The 17412-nt window shown below is 30.9% G+C and overlaps 1 protein-coding gene across 9 annotated transcripts in view; it reads right to left on the bottom strand.

The window, feature by feature from the left end:
- The window catches only part of DMD (dystrophin), a 2285006-nt gene that overhangs the window by 1452752 nt on the left and 814842 nt on the right, over positions 1-17412 (bottom strand). For all 9 annotated transcript variants that reach the window (XM_031963631.1, XM_031963630.1, XM_031963635.1 and 6 more), the window contains 2 exons: positions 16162-16285; positions 10869-10956 (listed from right to left, as the gene is read on the bottom strand). In XM_031963631.1, the coding sequence (XP_031819491.1) occupies positions 10869-10956; positions 16162-16285 (212 nt within the window). The remainder of the gene's footprint in view (positions 1-10868; positions 10957-16161; positions 16286-17412) is intronic.

Below are 17412 nucleotides of genomic sequence, written 5' to 3'. Positions count from 1 at the left end.
TAGTTTAATATGTTTAAGCAGAGGGGTTTTGAGAGAAATCAAGTAGGCAAGGGAGGTGAAAGGAAGGGAAGGGAAAGGAGAAGAGTGAAAGTAAAAGGAAGGCAGTTGAGGGGAGGATAAGAAAGGAGTGAGGAGTAGAGAGAAAAAAGAGAGGAAAGAAAACAAGAGGAGAGTAAAGGAGATGAGAAGAGGTCAGAGGTGTTTGGAAGGAACAAGGGAAGGAAGGATATATACTTTGATGAGATTAGATAATCATCAATACATTTACTTAAAATATTAGAATAATTAATAAGGCTTAGTATATAATTTACTTAATTGTAACTGATTTTTTTTAAAGAAATTTTTCTGTGAATTCCAGGAGTAGAGCCAAAATGCAAGCAAACAACAACCGAGAGAGTAAGGATGCTATGTTGTGGTCCACACTCAGTTCCCACTGTCCTCTCTCTGTGTATAAATGGCTCTCTTCATCACTGAGCAAGTGGAAGTGGTTTGAATCTGAGCAAGTGGAAGTGGTTTGAATCAAATCAATATCGAAGAGAGCCACGTCCATCAGAATTGGTTGTCATATAGTTTTGTTGTTGCCATGTATAATGATCTCCTGGTTCTGCTCATTTCACTTAGCATCAATTTGTGTAAGTCTCTTGAGGCCTCTCTGAAATTATCCTGCTAATTGTTTCTTACAGAACAGTAATATTCCATAACATTCATATACCATAATTTATTTAGCCGTTCTCCAGTTGATAGGCATCCAAGGAAATCTTAAAGGAGAGAAAAGGACCCACTTGTGCAAAAATGTTAGTAACAGCTCTTCTTGTGGTAGGAAAGATTGGAAAATGAGTCAATGCCCATTAATAGGGGAATGGCTGAACAAGTTATGGTATATGAAGTTAATGGAATATTACTGTTCTATAAAAAATGATGAACGAGCTGATTTTAAAGAGGCCTGGAAAGATTTATGTGAACTGATGCTGAGTGAAACAGGCAGAACCAGGAACACACTGAACACACAACAGGAAGAATGTGCAATGATGAACTATGAAAGATCTGATTCTTCTCAATGGTCCTGTGATCTGGAGCAAGCCCAATAGACTTTGGACAAAAAATGCCATCTGCATCCAGAAAAAAAAAGACTAAATCAAAACATATTGTGTTCACTTCTTCTTTCTGTTTTTTTTTTTTTTAATCTCTCCCATGGCTTTGCCCTTTTGCTCTGATTTTTCCCTTCCAACATGATTCATAAATAATGTGTATTAAAAATAAATTAATTTACTAGGAAAAATATTTAGCTATTTTTTTTTTTTTTACCAAGGCAATAGTAAAGGGAATTCCAAAAAAACTGATGATGAAAAACGACGTTTGCTTCCAGAAAGAGAATTGGAGTAATCTGAGTGCAAATTGAAATATATTTTTTTTTCTCTTTAAAAAGCAAATAAAAAAAATTCTCTATGCATCCCAAATGGTTACATTACTATAACAAGTTTTAAAAAGTTCTTTTGTAATAGCAAAAAATGAGGTAAAAATGTGTCTACAGATGAAGAAAAACTTAGATAAGTAAGTCATTTGTACAATGCATGTCAGAAAAATTATCAAAGCTAGGATTTAAATCTATAATTCTTGTGACATCAAATCCAGAGCTTTTCCCTCTATGAGCCATGGATTTTTTATCCAGATCATTTTAAATTATTTTTTAAAAAAGTTTAGAAAAATTTGTTAATCTCTGAGACCTAGTTGCTAAATTTTACAAGAACATAATAAAGGCTGTGCTATCAGTTTGCCACTTATCCTAATTAAGTCAAGAAAATAACCCCTGGAATTGTAAATACAATTCCAAGCCAAAAAAGTGATGGCATTCATCACAGAAATGATTTCTAGAAAACATTTTTATGCCAACCTGGATTATATTTAATTTCTAGCTCTGGCTCAGATGATTCATAGCTCCTATCTTTTAACTGAATGTGTTAATTCATGAGATGTAGTGCATCTGAAGTAATAAACAAAAGATATTTAATATTTAAATTAGGGAAATTAAGGGAGTGAAAAAGGAACCAGCACACCCAGTGAGTACAGAGGCAATGGGGCAGGAACATTGCTGGCTGACAATACTCACAGAAGGGTGAAGCTTTGGTCTGGGGTTCCTGGTCAGAAGGGAGAGCTGAAGTGAACCTAGAGGCATCATTCCAGACCCCATAAATAGAGATACTTCTTATTAAAACAAAGAACTAGATAAAAAGAAAACTCAATCACAGAAACTTATTATGGGAATAGGAAAGACTGGGATTTATCTTCAAAGGAGGACACTGAAAAAAAAAACTATCCCCCCAAAATAAAATTAAATAGTTCTCTGTCCAGAGAGAATTTATAGAATAACTCAAGTAACACCTTAAATTAGAGAAATTAAGGAAAAACTAAAACATAAAAATAAAAACCATTTAAGTAAAACAAGATTATGAAAAAAAGTTAAGCAACTAGAGTCTTAAAGATAAAAATAATTCTTTGAAAATTAGAATTGGGCAAGGGGAAGCCAGTGAAGCTATAACAGACTGATAAATAAGAAAATAAAATATAAAGAATGAAAAAATAGAACATAATGTGAAACATCTTACAAGAAAAATGACAGAGCTAGAAAGATCAAGATCAAGAAGAGAAAATATAGGAATAACTACACTACCTGAAAGTTATGAGTAAAATAGCAATCTTGACACAATGATTCAAGAAATATTCTAAGAAAATTATCCTGGAATAATAGACCATGAGGGGAAAGTAGAAAGAGGAAAAATTTCACCTATCACCATCTCAAAGAGATCCTTTGAGGAAAATGCATAAAAATATTATTGCCAAATTTCAAAAACCCTAGATCAAGGAGAAAATTTTGTAAGAAACAACAACAAAAAACTATTTAAAAATACTGAAGCTACAATTAAAATTGTACAGCACTTATCAGCAGTCACAATATAAGCCCACAAGTCTTGGAGTTTATATAGGAACATTCAAAAGAACTAGGCCTGTTGTCAAAACTACTATGTCCAGCAAAATTATTCATAATATTGATTAGGACAAAATGGATATCCAATGAACTTACATATTTTGAAATTTCAATAAAACCCACACTTAATAGAAAACAACATATAAGAGGCAATATCATTGATTAATTTCAAGAAACTTAACATGGACAAATTGTTTACATTTTTTATATGGAAATGTGTACCATGTGTTTAAGATTGAGATCAGTAATTGGGTTTCTCAAAAGAAAGATTTGGGCAGAGTTGAATATGATCTGACTCTAAAAAGCAAAACTGTTTAGGAAAAGGTAAAATAGTAATTATATAATAGAAATGAGGTGCAGAGAAACATAGACACAGAGGCATTAGAGAGGGAGGAGAGCTCATATTTCTGAAAACCTATTCACATTGCAAATAGGTTAAATAGACAATACTACATGTATATCACAATGGGTATAGCACCTTCTAAAATCTATAAATAAATTACTGGGGAGAGATGGAGGGAAGAAATAGGCTAAGGTAGGATATAGAAGGATGTATAGATTTATGACAGTGGAACAAGATGTGTGAATTAATGGGCAAGGAATAAAGGATAAGGAAAAGGGTACTATAAGATAAGATAGGGGTACACAGAAAAGTGTTTAGATTAATCAGAGTGTGATAAGATATGTAAATTAATGGCAATGGGATAAAGAGGGAGGAAAGAGTGGGTGGGGAGAAGATAAGGGAGAGATCCATGGGGAAGTTAAGTAATAGCAAGGCAAGTTAAAGAAACCACAACAAGGATCAGAATTTACTATTAAAAAAAAAAAGTAGGGCTAGTTGTAAAGGGCCAGAATTCTAGAGAAATGTACTTTAAACAAGGATTCTTAAAAGGTGTTAACTCAGTGGAATTGATAAGACAATAGTTATCTAGTTTATCATGTGAGTTCTCTAGTTTAGAATGATTGATTTACTCTTACAACAAATAATGGTTCCCCAGTGCTATAATGAATGGTTTATACTCAATATACTGTAATGATGTCATTGTAATAGAGCATATAAACTTGGATAAACTCAGCCAGAGACAGACTTGGAGAAGACAGAGGATTGGAGGCTGGAGCTCAAGCTCTTGGACTCAGAGAGACATTCTATCTTTACCAACCTCGTGGTGGCTGGCCTGTCCTCCTACATTTCTTGACTCAGACCAAGGCTCCTCTGAAGGGCCTCCAGAAAGCTAGCCGAGCCCCAGGCAAGGAGACATACTGTGAAGGAGACAATAAAGACTTTTGGACTTTATCTCTGGCTATTTTCATGGTGATTACTCAAGTGACACAAAGACTGGTCCAAAGACCTCCAGAAAGCTAACCAGAGCATTACAGCTAGTAATTATCGATTTTAGACAAAGTCAAACTTAAAGATTCAATCAAGACAGATATCTCTATGTGCCAATCATATTATTATTGTTTTAGATGCATGTTTACATATGTGTAAATGCATATGCATGTATTTGAGTATATGTGGTATGTATTCTGATTTATATGTGTATATAGACACATCTATGCTTGTGTATATATGTGTAGGGGTCTGTGAGTTGATGCAAATGTGTGTGTGTGTGTGTGTGTGTGTGTGTGTGTGTGTGTATGTGGTATAAATTTCTCTGCGCTTAACTATAGCCTGCCCAGGGTAGGTGGCAGGAGGGATGAAAGGGGAAAAAAAAGAATAAAGTAAAAGTTCTCAGCAAAGAACAAAACAATAACCCACAAGGAAGTAAAGAAAAATGAACACTCATGTATATAATTTCTTCTAATATTATATATGCTTTCTTGAAACGGAAATTTATTGTTATATATTTTGAATCATTCTTGATATTCTGCTGGACACATGACATGTTTTGTTTCCTTTTTTATTCATCTTTTTTTTTTTAATTCCATTTTTTTCTTATTTTTTATTTAGTTCAGAAAATAGAATTTTGAAAGGTAAGGATAATTCAAGAAGAGGATATTCCATGTAAAGGAAGAAGTCTGAAAAAAGATATGGAGGAAGGGAAGCACATTCATGTTTGCAGAATGTCGATGAAATCATAAGATTTCCATAGGAATTTGAGGAGATAAGACTGGAAAAGTAAATCAAAGACAGAGAACAGGACCAACATTCATCGTAAAGAGTACTCAATATAGAGTTAAGGTACCTCAGTTTGAGAAATTTCCTATCTATGTGACCTTATTTGCACAAGTTATTTAAAATCTTAGGTCTTGGTTTCTATATTTATAAAATAAGTATATTAGACTGAATGGTTTTCTTATATTCCTTCTAAATCTAGAGAATGGTCTTATTATTTCTATATTAAAACTGTTCTTTTTAAATAAATGTCATTAAAAATTAAACTTAATGATTTTTTTTTCTGTTCTGCTCACTGTATTATTATATGTTTTAGATTTTAGTACAGTTTTTTTTAAATTTATACATGATTGAATCCAACTGATAAACTAATTTGATTTTTAGATAAGTCAATTTCTTTATAACACAGTATATACAATCACATACATTAAAGGATATAAGCACATACTAGTAGGATTCTAATATAGTTCAACTTATTATTAAACAAATATAACAATGTATATACCCAAATGACTAATGGTTTCCTTTAGTTATTACTTTGGTAGGCAATATAGTATCTTCATATATGCCTTTAATATACTAAAATTGCATTTGGGAATTTTAGTTCCTGCCTCTTCATCAGTAATGCTCTCAGAGCTTAGGAGTTAGTTGGATTAGGGCATTCTCCAGGTACCAGTTTATACCTTGGTTACAAACTATCCACTTAAGTGTCAGTTACAGTCTCTATACACTGAAGGGAAATAATTATAGATGGGGAGAAATGACTGAAAGAGAACTCAGAAATTTTTTAGGTTATTTTTATATTCCAAATTCGGATAGTCCTGCAGCAACATTTTAAATTAATTGTGAATTAATTTCCTAGCACAACATCTATCTTTCTTGACATTTACCATAGGTGATACATAAACATAAACCTAATTGCCTATGGCTGCAGGCAGTGCCTTTACAGACTACTTTTCAGAAAGAAGTTAAACATTAAAAATCATAGCAAGTCATCAGGAGATCTGCATTATTTTAATGAGAATCCCTTTTTCTTCTCTTTGATTCCAACATACAAGCTCCCTTTCTTCTCAAATACAGAAATTTATATCTGAATCATGTACAATCATGCCTCAGAACTCAGTGAGTCCCCAATGAAACTGGAAGTCTGCAAGCAAATACTAGATGACTATTTGTGAGATGAGTTTAAGATGAGATGTTTCTCTGAAATTATATGACTGCACATATACTAAATTCCTACAAAAGGGACAATTTTGATATCTAGTCCATGATAAATATAAAGAAAAGCTCAATTTTAAAAATGAAATACTAATTATTATATGTAATTTCCTCATCAATATTTATTCTTCTTTACTATTGTGTTAATTTAACATAGGTAGCTTGTTGGATAGAGGACTGAATCTGAAGACAAAATGGCCTGAATTCAGTTCCAGACTCAGACATTCACTGCTTGTATGAGCATGATATGCAAGTCATTTGACTTCTGCTTTGGTTTTTTCTCCTCTAAAATGATGATAACAAGCACCTACTTTTCAGGAGTTGTGTTATGGGCCAGAACTTGAAACAAGGTGCTAAATCACTGGAATTGATAGAAACAATGCTTATGTACTTGGTTCACACCTTTGGAAGTCACACCTTTGGGAAAGTTCACACATTAGCTCACACATTAGAGTTTACACCTCTCACATCTTTAGAGTTCACACCTTTAAGAGATCATATATAATGAACTCCCACAAGCCAACTAGAGGCTTTGGGAGATTCACAAGTCAGGATTCAGTGGAGGAGATTCACAAGTCACAGCTCCCACAAGCCTACTCTCTCGGAGGAGGAATCAGATCCATTCAATATTCTACCATTGTGCTGGCTGGAGGCTTTGGATTCAGAGAGAGCTGGAGGCTGAAGCTGGCAGAGGCAAAGGAGTAGCAACAAGAGCTCTCAGAACCAAGGAAAGCTAACTGGGCTATTTTGGAAGAGACAATAAAAGATTGGACTTTAACAGCTGGCTGCATTTGAAGTGATTATTGAACTGAACTGAAACTAAGTCTGCTTCCAGAAGCTCCCCAAGAAACCTGCACACAGAGAAGATTATAATTTAGAGAAGAGAACATTATAGGGTTGTTGTGAAGATAAAATGAAATATTTATAAAGTGATTTACAAATTTTAAAATGCTATACCATTATTGACATTGTTAACAATACTCTCTTTTTTGCTCTTCTCACCATTCTCTTGGCTCCCATGATAATTTATTCTCTTAGTTTTCTTCTTTCTTCTCTGTCTTTCTTCTTGCTCTCCAAGTTCAAGATTAAATGTTAGGTTTCTTCCTCCTGCACTCCAAATTTAGGCATTTCCCAGCATTTTGGTCTTAAGAGAATGTGTACTTTATTTCTTGGGGATATATTCATTCTTAAGGCTTTTTTTATCATCTCAGGACACACTTAAATATTTCAATAACCTGTGTTTTCGTTGTTGTAGACAATTTCTTTGCTACAATTTCTTTCACAGCTCATTTATAATTTAAAAGAAATTCTTTTATTTACCTTTGTATAAATGACTTTCCAAACTCTACAATCTCCCTCCCAAACTCCAGACTCATATTTCAATCTGCAAATATTTAAGTCAACTATGCACTAGGTATTGTGTAAGGTATTGCAATACAAAACCAAAAATTAAACCATGTCTACCGGCAGGGAGCTATCAATCTATTGAATATACATATACAATTATATAAGTAAACATAAAATATATACAAACTATAAATCTGGTAATTTTGAGGGGATTAGGAAAGGACCAGAAGATCTGATCTTTGAAATAAACTAGGAATTCTGAGAGATAAAAATGAAGGTATAATAAATTCACAATATGACAAAATCCTACCAAAAAAGTATAAATGGAAAGTAGAGATGGAATGTAATATGTGAGGAACGGCAAGAAAGCTAATTTAGCTGAGCCATAATGTTAACAAAGTGGGGTAGAGTACATTCTGATTTCAGTTTGTATTAGAAGAGCTAACACATGCTTTGCCAACTTTAAAATGCTTTAAGAATGGTATTAAGAATAATATTTGTTGTCATGTAATAATACTTTGTTATAGTTGTTAGTTAAGCTATAAATGACAAATAAGGAATTTATATTTGATCATAGAAGAGAATGATATTGAGTCTTTCTAGAGCCTTGTGCTCTAGAAATGTCACTTTTATATCTGTATAGAGGATAGAATGGAGATGTAAAAGACTGGAGGAATGGAGATCAATGAAGTGACTATTCACTTCATGAGAGTTACTCATGAGAGGTAATGAGAGTTACAAAAGGATCATAGCCAGGCAAGAAAAGAAGTGACAGATATGAGATGTGCCAGAGGTACAATTGGCAAGACTTAGCAAATACTTGAACATTTCACATGAGTGAGAATTAATTAACAAAATTTACTCCAAAATTGTGAACTTGGGAAACTAGAAATATCATACTATAAATAAGGAGGATTGGTAGGAATAAAGATTGGAAGACGAATAGGTGCAGGAAAGGTACTAAGTCTGTTTTAGACACTATAACTTTGAGATGACAATTTAATTCAAAGTTTGAAATTTTCAGTATGTAATTGGTGGTATGGTACTGACTAGGAGAGGATAGAATTGTACGTATTAATTAATTTTATAAATAGTAGAAAGAGCATAGTGAAAGAAAAAGTTTCAGAACAAAAATTTGGTATGTCCACAGTTATAATATTCTAAAATGTTAATATTCCAACAAATACTGAAAAGTGGTCAGAGGGTGGAAAAACTGATAGAGCAGTATTATGAAAACTCAAAGAAGAGAGAGTATCCAGCCATGTATAGCATCAAATATTATAGATGATTCAAGTAGGGTGAATATTTCACAGAAAAGAAATCACTGCTAACTTTGAAGAGAGTAATTTCAGCTATCTAATGAAGAAGGTAACTAGACTAAAAAGAGAAAAAAATGTAAGTGACAAGTGTTGACATTTTTTTTATGAGTTTGGCTAAGACAGGAAGGATATAAGACAATAGTTGAAGGACAGTAGGATAACTTTTTTTTTTTTAAAATGAGGAGGATTTGAAAGTATTTACATTTGTAAACAGCAGTAATGTTCCAGTAGATAATGATTGAAGATTAGAAAGAGACAAATGATAATTAATACTGCAGCTTATCAGGTATATGTAGAGGGGTTGGCCTTGGCTAAGAGAAAAGCTGCCTCTTCATCAGAGGTACTAGTAAAACAGGAGGAAATGGCAAAATTATCAAGGAGTTTTGATAGTAGAATTGAAGAAGGAGTTCATGGCAAATGGCTTTTTTCCTCCTAGTTATGAGGTCAGCTTCTTTGCATAGAGGGTAGAAGGGAGTGATAAAGGAGGCTTAACAAAAGAAAAGATAGTTCAAGAGTCTCTATCAGGAGACAAATAAAGCAGATTAAGCATTTCTTGCCAGACTTTCTGCAATCAGATTATATTTAGAATTGAATGGATACTCAATAAATTATTATTGTTCTAGAATTGATATTATCCCTGATTTTCATTGGCTTAATTTTGCAAAAATAAATTTAATGGGCAATAAAATCTAAGTTAGTTTGTTAAATTTTGAGCTTGTCTGATGCTTTATATATATATATATATATATATATATATATATAATTTAAATATTGTTATTTTAGTACTATATAATTTTCCTGTAAGACAAATAAGATTTTTTTTTTCAAAAAGAGTTAATATTTTTATTGATTTTTAAAAATTTTTCAATAAAGAGCAAAAAGAGCTTTTGGGGGTGAGGGGGGGGCAGCAAGCTGTGCTTTATTTTTCCCAGAAAAGGAAAATTATGAAAGCAAAAACATGAAAATCATATATAGTATTTTTAAAGAGTAATGATTTTTCCCGTTTCTAATCTATCATGATAGATTTTTTTCATTTATCATTTTATCATGATTTTTATCATGATAAAAATACAAAATAAATTATGACCAGTTAGTTTATATGTAACATGATAGGGTTGGTTTCTAATTATTATGGAATCTGCCTAAGAAATATTATAATAATTAGAATGTTGAACATGGAGTCTGGAATACTTCAGTTCAAATCCAGTCTCAGACATTTAAGAACTATGAGATTCCAGGCAAGTCATTTAATCTGTCTGCTTCAGTTTCCTAATTTGTAAAATGGGAATATCAATGGTATATATTTTATAAGGTTGTTGTGAAGATAAAACAAGATATTTATAAACTGTTTTGCAAATGTCAAAATACTATATAAATGAATAGCTGTTGTTATTATTGTTGTAATTATTCTCAGGGAACTCTGGTGAGGAAACTCCTTCTATCAACACAGATCTCCAAATGTTCTGCAGCATTTTGGAAAATTGCCTCCTATGTTCATGGGGAACTTCTCCATGAACATGGGGAACTTCTCTTCCTTCTCCAGGTGAAATGCGTGATATATATCTGAGGCAGGAATTGAGTACCAGGTGTTTTTACTCAAAGGACAAATGCCTGTCTGTCTGTCTTCTAAATAAAGACAGCTTAAAAAAATTTCTGGGCAACATAGTTTAATTTTTTTTATTTTTTTAACAGGATCTGGAAGAAAAGTGAAAATGTTGTTTGTTTTTTTCTTTTGCATTGAGAAATAATAATAAACCATAACCTTGCCTTTACTTTTACTTTGAATTCATAAATGAATTTTCTAATACAGTTCTTATAATAAATATAAGCCTATGTGGTTATCAAATCCCTAAGAAGATTATCTAAATCAACTCTGTATAATTACCATTCACCATCTGTTCCACCAATGCCTGAGCTGATCTGCTGGCATCTTGTAGTTTTCTGTACTTCTCGGGCTTTTCTCTCTCTATGGCCTGCAGCATGAAAGCAAAGGTGAGTATTTCAATACAAGGATTCCAAATTTATACATTTATTGTAACTTCTAAAGACACTGTCTTTTCTCAAGCTATTTTATGATCCTTTTATCATATGTTCAATGACTTCTCTATTTTTTCCTTGCATTAACAGAGTGATTGAAATGATATAAAACAAGAGTTATAACATCTCTCTATGATGTTCTGTCACAAGCATTTGTACATTCATGACCACTTCATATCTGAAATTCTGAAATCACATGATAAGTTTTGATATTTTGCACTCCTACATAAGCATAAAAGAATATAATATAAATTATAGCAAGACAATTAAAATTGAACTGAAACTTTAGACTATTTCATTTTTATATTATGTATTACATATCTATAATATATGCTGTAAGATAATATATATTTTTCAACAAAAAGTTGAATTGCTTAAGATTTTATGAATGTAGATAAAATTTTACATAAATATATAAATTATATGCAATTTTACATAAAATAATATATATATAATTTGTTTTGTCTTAGTTTTACAAGTAGACACTACTATATCTCTACAATAAAACGAGTATTACATGTGGATATAGTGAGCATATGAAGCATGAAAAATAGGATTTCTTCTTTTTGAAACAATTCTTCAAATGCTCCCATTTTTGAAGGAAGAAGAGGTGACTTGTTAAATTGCAGTACTATTACATCTTTTTCCATATCTAACTAGATTTATATTCCTGTAATGTGAAAGTAAAAGTGTTCCTTAAAATAACAAAAGCCTTTGTTAAATAGCATATTTAGCTCACAAATATCTAGAGGGGAAAAGAGAAAAAAATTATTTTAGGTGACAAACACAGAAACTTCCTATAATCAATTATAATTTCAAAGATTCAGTATTATGTGCTATTTGTCCTCAAACACTGTGAAAGCCCCCTATTATTCAATTAACGTAGAATATTCTCTATTCTTCTATTCCTCATGGATAATGCCATTGTAGAACTGGATCTTAGAGATAAACTCACAAAATTATAAAAGTTAGAATAGGAAATAACATGTCATTTTATAGATGAGAAAAAAATCCTCAGAAAAATAAAGATAACTTGTCCAAAGTCACACAACTAGTCAGTGGCCAAACCACAATGAGGACCTATGTTTTCTACATGGCATACAAAGTATCATTATAATAAAGATACTCAAGTACTTTAGAGCAGAAAAATTTCAACCATAAGGCTCTTTCTCTAAAGCATGTTTGTTACCATAGGTCTTAAAGCAATTTATCCGTTTGTTCATTATATAAGTGGGAGATTATACATAAAATTACATATGTAATTTTGTACCATATATGTTCCTAACATTGTAATTTAAACGTATTAGCATATAGACTTCACATGTGTTTTTAGAAAGTGATGAGTCTATTTTTTTCTAACACATTGGACAAAAACATCCACCATGTTTTCCTTGTACTTTTAGATTTTACCTATGCCTATATTATTTTCTGAATTTGGCACAATTCAATAACATTTATTTATTCATTAAAAAAAAATAAGCTTATGAAGTAGGATTTCTGGATTCAAAGTCCAGACAACTAATTATTGCAAAATGGAAAAATGAACTTTTCTCACTGAAAATGACTTGGGCTATTAATGAATAACAACTGTTAAGGACCATGCCTAAGTGAAGGGGCAGGTCAATTTTTCAAGAGCCTCCACAGTTGTGGATCATAACATTTGAAGGAGTTGCAAAGCAGCCTTTACTGACATAGATGTTGCTTGTGGATTGGGAATGAAATAAATTGGAGGCAGAGGGAAGAGGAGAGATGTCAGATAATGAAACTGCCTCTCAATAGAAAGGTCAGAAAACAGCAATTGCCTCTCAGTCTCCTTGTATTATTATCATCATCCTCTCACATGAAAAGATCCATTCTACAGGTCTGAGTTAGACTTCCAGCAGCCACTTCTAGGTGGTTCCCGTATCACAACAGACAACATTTATATTCATTCTTATTTAGTAAAAAGGTATGTTGAATATGAGTTATTAATAGGATGCTATAAGTTTCTTTTGGTCTAATTTTCCATGGACATTGAAACAGGATTATGGCCTGAAATTCAAAGCAAGCCTTCTTATTAATTTAAACGATGGACTATTATTTCTCAAAGCTGCTTCCACTTGAATGAAAGTAAAGAAAATGGTTTGGGAAAAGGAAGAAAGAACTTTAAAAGATCTTTACAAAAACAAAACAAAACAATAAGCCACTTGACTTTTTTTTTTTTTAACAAAATGTGAGTCAAAATTTCATATGTTTTTAAAGTATTTTCATTCTAAAATAACATCATCAACTCTATGAATCAAATTGTATTCTGTAGGCATATCTCATAGTTTCTAAAGTATTGAGAAATGCTCAAGTGAGAAAAAAGTTAACCTGCCATAGGAAAATGTAAAATTTTTTTAGTAGGAACATATTCTCAAAATGTTAGTTTACAAAATTCTAAAAGTAAAAAACATTTTTTTTTAAATTATGGAATTTTAAAAATATGTTTAAATGGCAAAGGACAACCAAATCATAGAAACAAAAAAAAAGCATATTATTTTTATTCAGGGTAAACAAAAAGGGAGTTCTGTATTTTTTGCATTAATAATATACCATTATTATCTCTTAGGTTTCATAACATCATTCATTAGCATATCTTAATATACATTTATTTAATCCAATTGTACCTAAATAACTAAAAGATAAAAAAAAAATCAGCAAATTCTACTTAACTCAGGCCAGATACCTAACATATACATGGTTTATTTTTTTTAATATGTGCAACTAATGAATTATATTTTGTTAACTTGCAAGTATGTTCTGGATATTTGTTAGGATATGACTATACAAGTGACATAAACATATCAAGAGATGCTGTCCTTATTTTAAGTCATTTTTATGGCTTACATAAAGTTTACATACAAATTATCACATTAATTAAGGTTGTATTTGCAAGCAATTTTATAATAACTAATAGTATATAAAAAGAATCTGAATAGCAAGTCCTCAAAAAAACAGAAAATATGTTTCCTAGAAATTTTCTCTAGTGTTTTGCACTTTTCCAATGAGTTCAGCTTTTAATTAAAGGCTTTGATCATAAAGAGTAAAATTATCATTATGAAAGGAAAAGACTAATCAAATTTTAAAGTGTTATTCACAAAACATGTAAAGCTCAGCTACTATTGATAGACTTATTATATTGTTATCCTTAGAACAAAAAATAAAAAAAAATTGGGGAAAGGGTAAATGACATATTTTATCAAAAATTTGAAAAAAAAAATAATTCTGCTTAAGCTTATAAAAAACTCCCATGATGCTGAAATTGACAATATAGTATCTATTATCATTTTCATGTATCTCTCTCTCTATGTGCATATATACACATGTCTTTATTTCACAGATATATACATAACCTGATAAAAATTTAAGTAATTGATTTTATATTCTGTTTTAGTCATCAAATAAAAAAAAAACTTTTAAAAAAAATCATTTCAGGTTCATAAGGGTGACTCATGAGAAAATGGAAAGTCATTTACAATTTATTGCATATTGTTCAGCACATTCAATTTGTCAGCTGAGACATTATTGACTAAATGTAAATTACTTTAAATAGGCTTAGAAAAACTTTTGACTCTATATTCCTCAGGGAGAAAGTCAGTAGTTTTATCTTATTAAAACTAGTTTAAGAGGTAAGATTACAAAGACAAACTGGAAGCCCCTACATAATTTAAATCAATAGGAATTTTTTCAAATTTGTACTTAAGTTTCCTATTCAAGATGATTTATAATTTCATTTGTGGAATATGGAAAAGATTAAATATTCTAAAACAAGTCTTCTCAAATGATATATTCTTTTGATATTTTATATTTTAAAATAATTTAAAAACAATTATTTTACCTTTTTTCTCATTAAAATATTTCAAAATGATGAAAGCATAAATAATGTGAGATTATGTTTAAATAGAAACAGAAATATGTATGGTTATTAATATTATTTAAGAAATGCTTTATATCAGTAATAGTCATTCCCTATGAACCTAGTAAAGATTTTGTGGTATATTTTTCATTCATACATACCGAATGATAATGCAATCAATGAAGTTCTCTATTAGATCATCTGGTAATTTACAGAGACTTTGATGGGAATGATAAATTCTCTGACTAGAATTAATTTTTTTCTCCAAAAATGTTATGTCTGATAGCTAAGATGAAATTTTTCTGGAGAGGAGCTGAACATATGAAATCTCTCAATTATACAAACAATAAGAAAATATTCTGAAAAGATTAGGTACAAATAGTTTCAACTTTGTAACTTTTAAATACTTAATAATATCACTGGCTATTTATATAGGAAGGAAATCGCTCAGAATTTATCAACATGTGCCTTCCCAAACCAGAGAATTTGCTTTGCCTTTTCAGAAAAAATGTATTTGTTCTTTTTCTGTGTGTATTTGGAAAAAAGCATTGATGACAAATTCTTAATTTATGTCAATAAAAAAGAATTATTAGCAAATTTGTTACTCCAGGAACTTATTATGAAGAATCTAACAATAAACGCATATAAATCTAGCGAAGAAAAGTTATCTTTTCATAAAATATTATCAGTAAAAATATCGAATAAAGATTATACAAATAAAAGAATCCAAATCATGTCTATAAAATTCAAACATTTTATACTTCACTAACAAGTCTTAATGATTAGAAATTAGTTCAAATATTGTATTATTATAGTTGACAAAATCAAAATAATGTTATCTTGAAGTTTATCAAATTGTTTCATAATTAGAAATGTCATACAAAATTTGGTCCTTGGCTATGACGTAAATATATATATTAGCAGATTAGTTTCCTTTCCTTAGCCAATTCTTTCTTTTTAAAAAGTGGAAACAGATCTGATACATTTTTGTCAGCACTCAAGGTAAATGTATTTCTTAATTGTATTTTATACAATTATCATTTTTGATAATTAGACTATCAATGAAAATAATACCTAATTAGAAACAAAAAAAGAGATAAATGTCAACTTTTGGTTCACTTGGCATTTACAATACACATTCAAATTGAGACATACTGACATATTTTCATTCTTCTCAAAACTAACATAATTATATAGAATATTTTAAACATTTCTAATTTAATAAGATTTAGGGAAAAGAACAAAAGTTAATGCAAAAGCCTACATTGACTTTTTCCTTGAGGTCTGAAAGGTTGCCTTCTTTTCTATATATTGCAAATTCAGGGCTCTGCAATACAGCTTCTGATCGAGTCATCCAGCTGTGAAGTTCAGTTGTATCAGCATCAAACCTGAGAAGTGAAAAACAAAAACAAAATAAATTCCTTGATTAGTGGTCTGCTCTTACCTAAGCTGCACATGCTTTTATCTTTATATTGATGGCTCATAGAATACCTATCCAGCTGAAGTCTCTCTCCTGAGCTCAATTTCTGTGTTATCAACTACCTAAGTGAATATTTTAACTTAAGGGACAATTAGATATTCCAAGCTAAAAGCTTCCAAAACAGAACTAATTATCTCCCAAATCTTCCTTCCTCCAAACCCATTCCTATTTCAAGCTGTCTTATTTTTCTAGTAATTCAGGTTAATAAACTCATTGTCATCCTTATTTTATAACTTGAATGAATTCTGGTTACCTAAGCAATTATAAAATTTTGTCATCTCTGCCACTCCAATATATATTTTTTTTCATTTGCCCTTTTCTTCACTTTTACAGGCAAAGTTTCATTGTCTTTTGCTTGGTTGTTACATTCAATAAATTCTATTATTTCCTTGTTACCTCTAAAAGTAAATAAAACCTTATGTATTTAGCATCTTAAATCCTTCCTGAATAGGGGAGAAGGGAAATTTGCCTTTCCTGGTTTATTACACACTGTTTTTCATGACTCTATAGATCAGTCAAACTTGTTTCCCACAGTCTACATAAACAACATTCTAACTCTTGTTCTTATGTCTTTGCACTGACTGTCCTCCATGTCTGAATGCATCTCTTCTTCGTGTCTACTCTTAGAATTTCATATATCCTTCAAGACTAAGAGAAAACAGATTATTCAGAAAGCCATCCATCTTGCTGTTGGTTCCCTCCTCCAAAATTACCTTCTATTTTAATTGTATATACTTCATTTTAAAACTTATCTTCCTCATTAGAACAAAAGCTTCTTGAAGACATTTACTTTTGGCTTTGTTTTTTCTAGTGTTCAGTATAATTAGTACAAAACAGAAGCACTATAATAAAATTTTGTTGATCATTGATGGATTAAATATAAAGAAACAAGACAGTCCCTGACCTTAACGAGCTTACAATCTAATGGGTGAGACAATATATAAACAAATATAGACTAAGCAAACCATATATAGAGTAAATGAGAAATAATCAACAGAGGAAAGACATTAGGGTTAAGAGAAATTAAAGCAGGCT

This window comes from Sarcophilus harrisii, chromosome 3 (genome assembly GCF_902635505.1).
Source record: "Sarcophilus harrisii chromosome 3, mSarHar1.11, whole genome shotgun sequence".
NCBI classification, from domain to species: domain Eukaryota; kingdom Metazoa; phylum Chordata; class Mammalia; order Dasyuromorphia; family Dasyuridae; genus Sarcophilus; species Sarcophilus harrisii.
The sequence above is the reverse complement of the archived record's forward strand: the minus strand, read 5'-3'. Positions and strand labels throughout refer to the sequence as shown.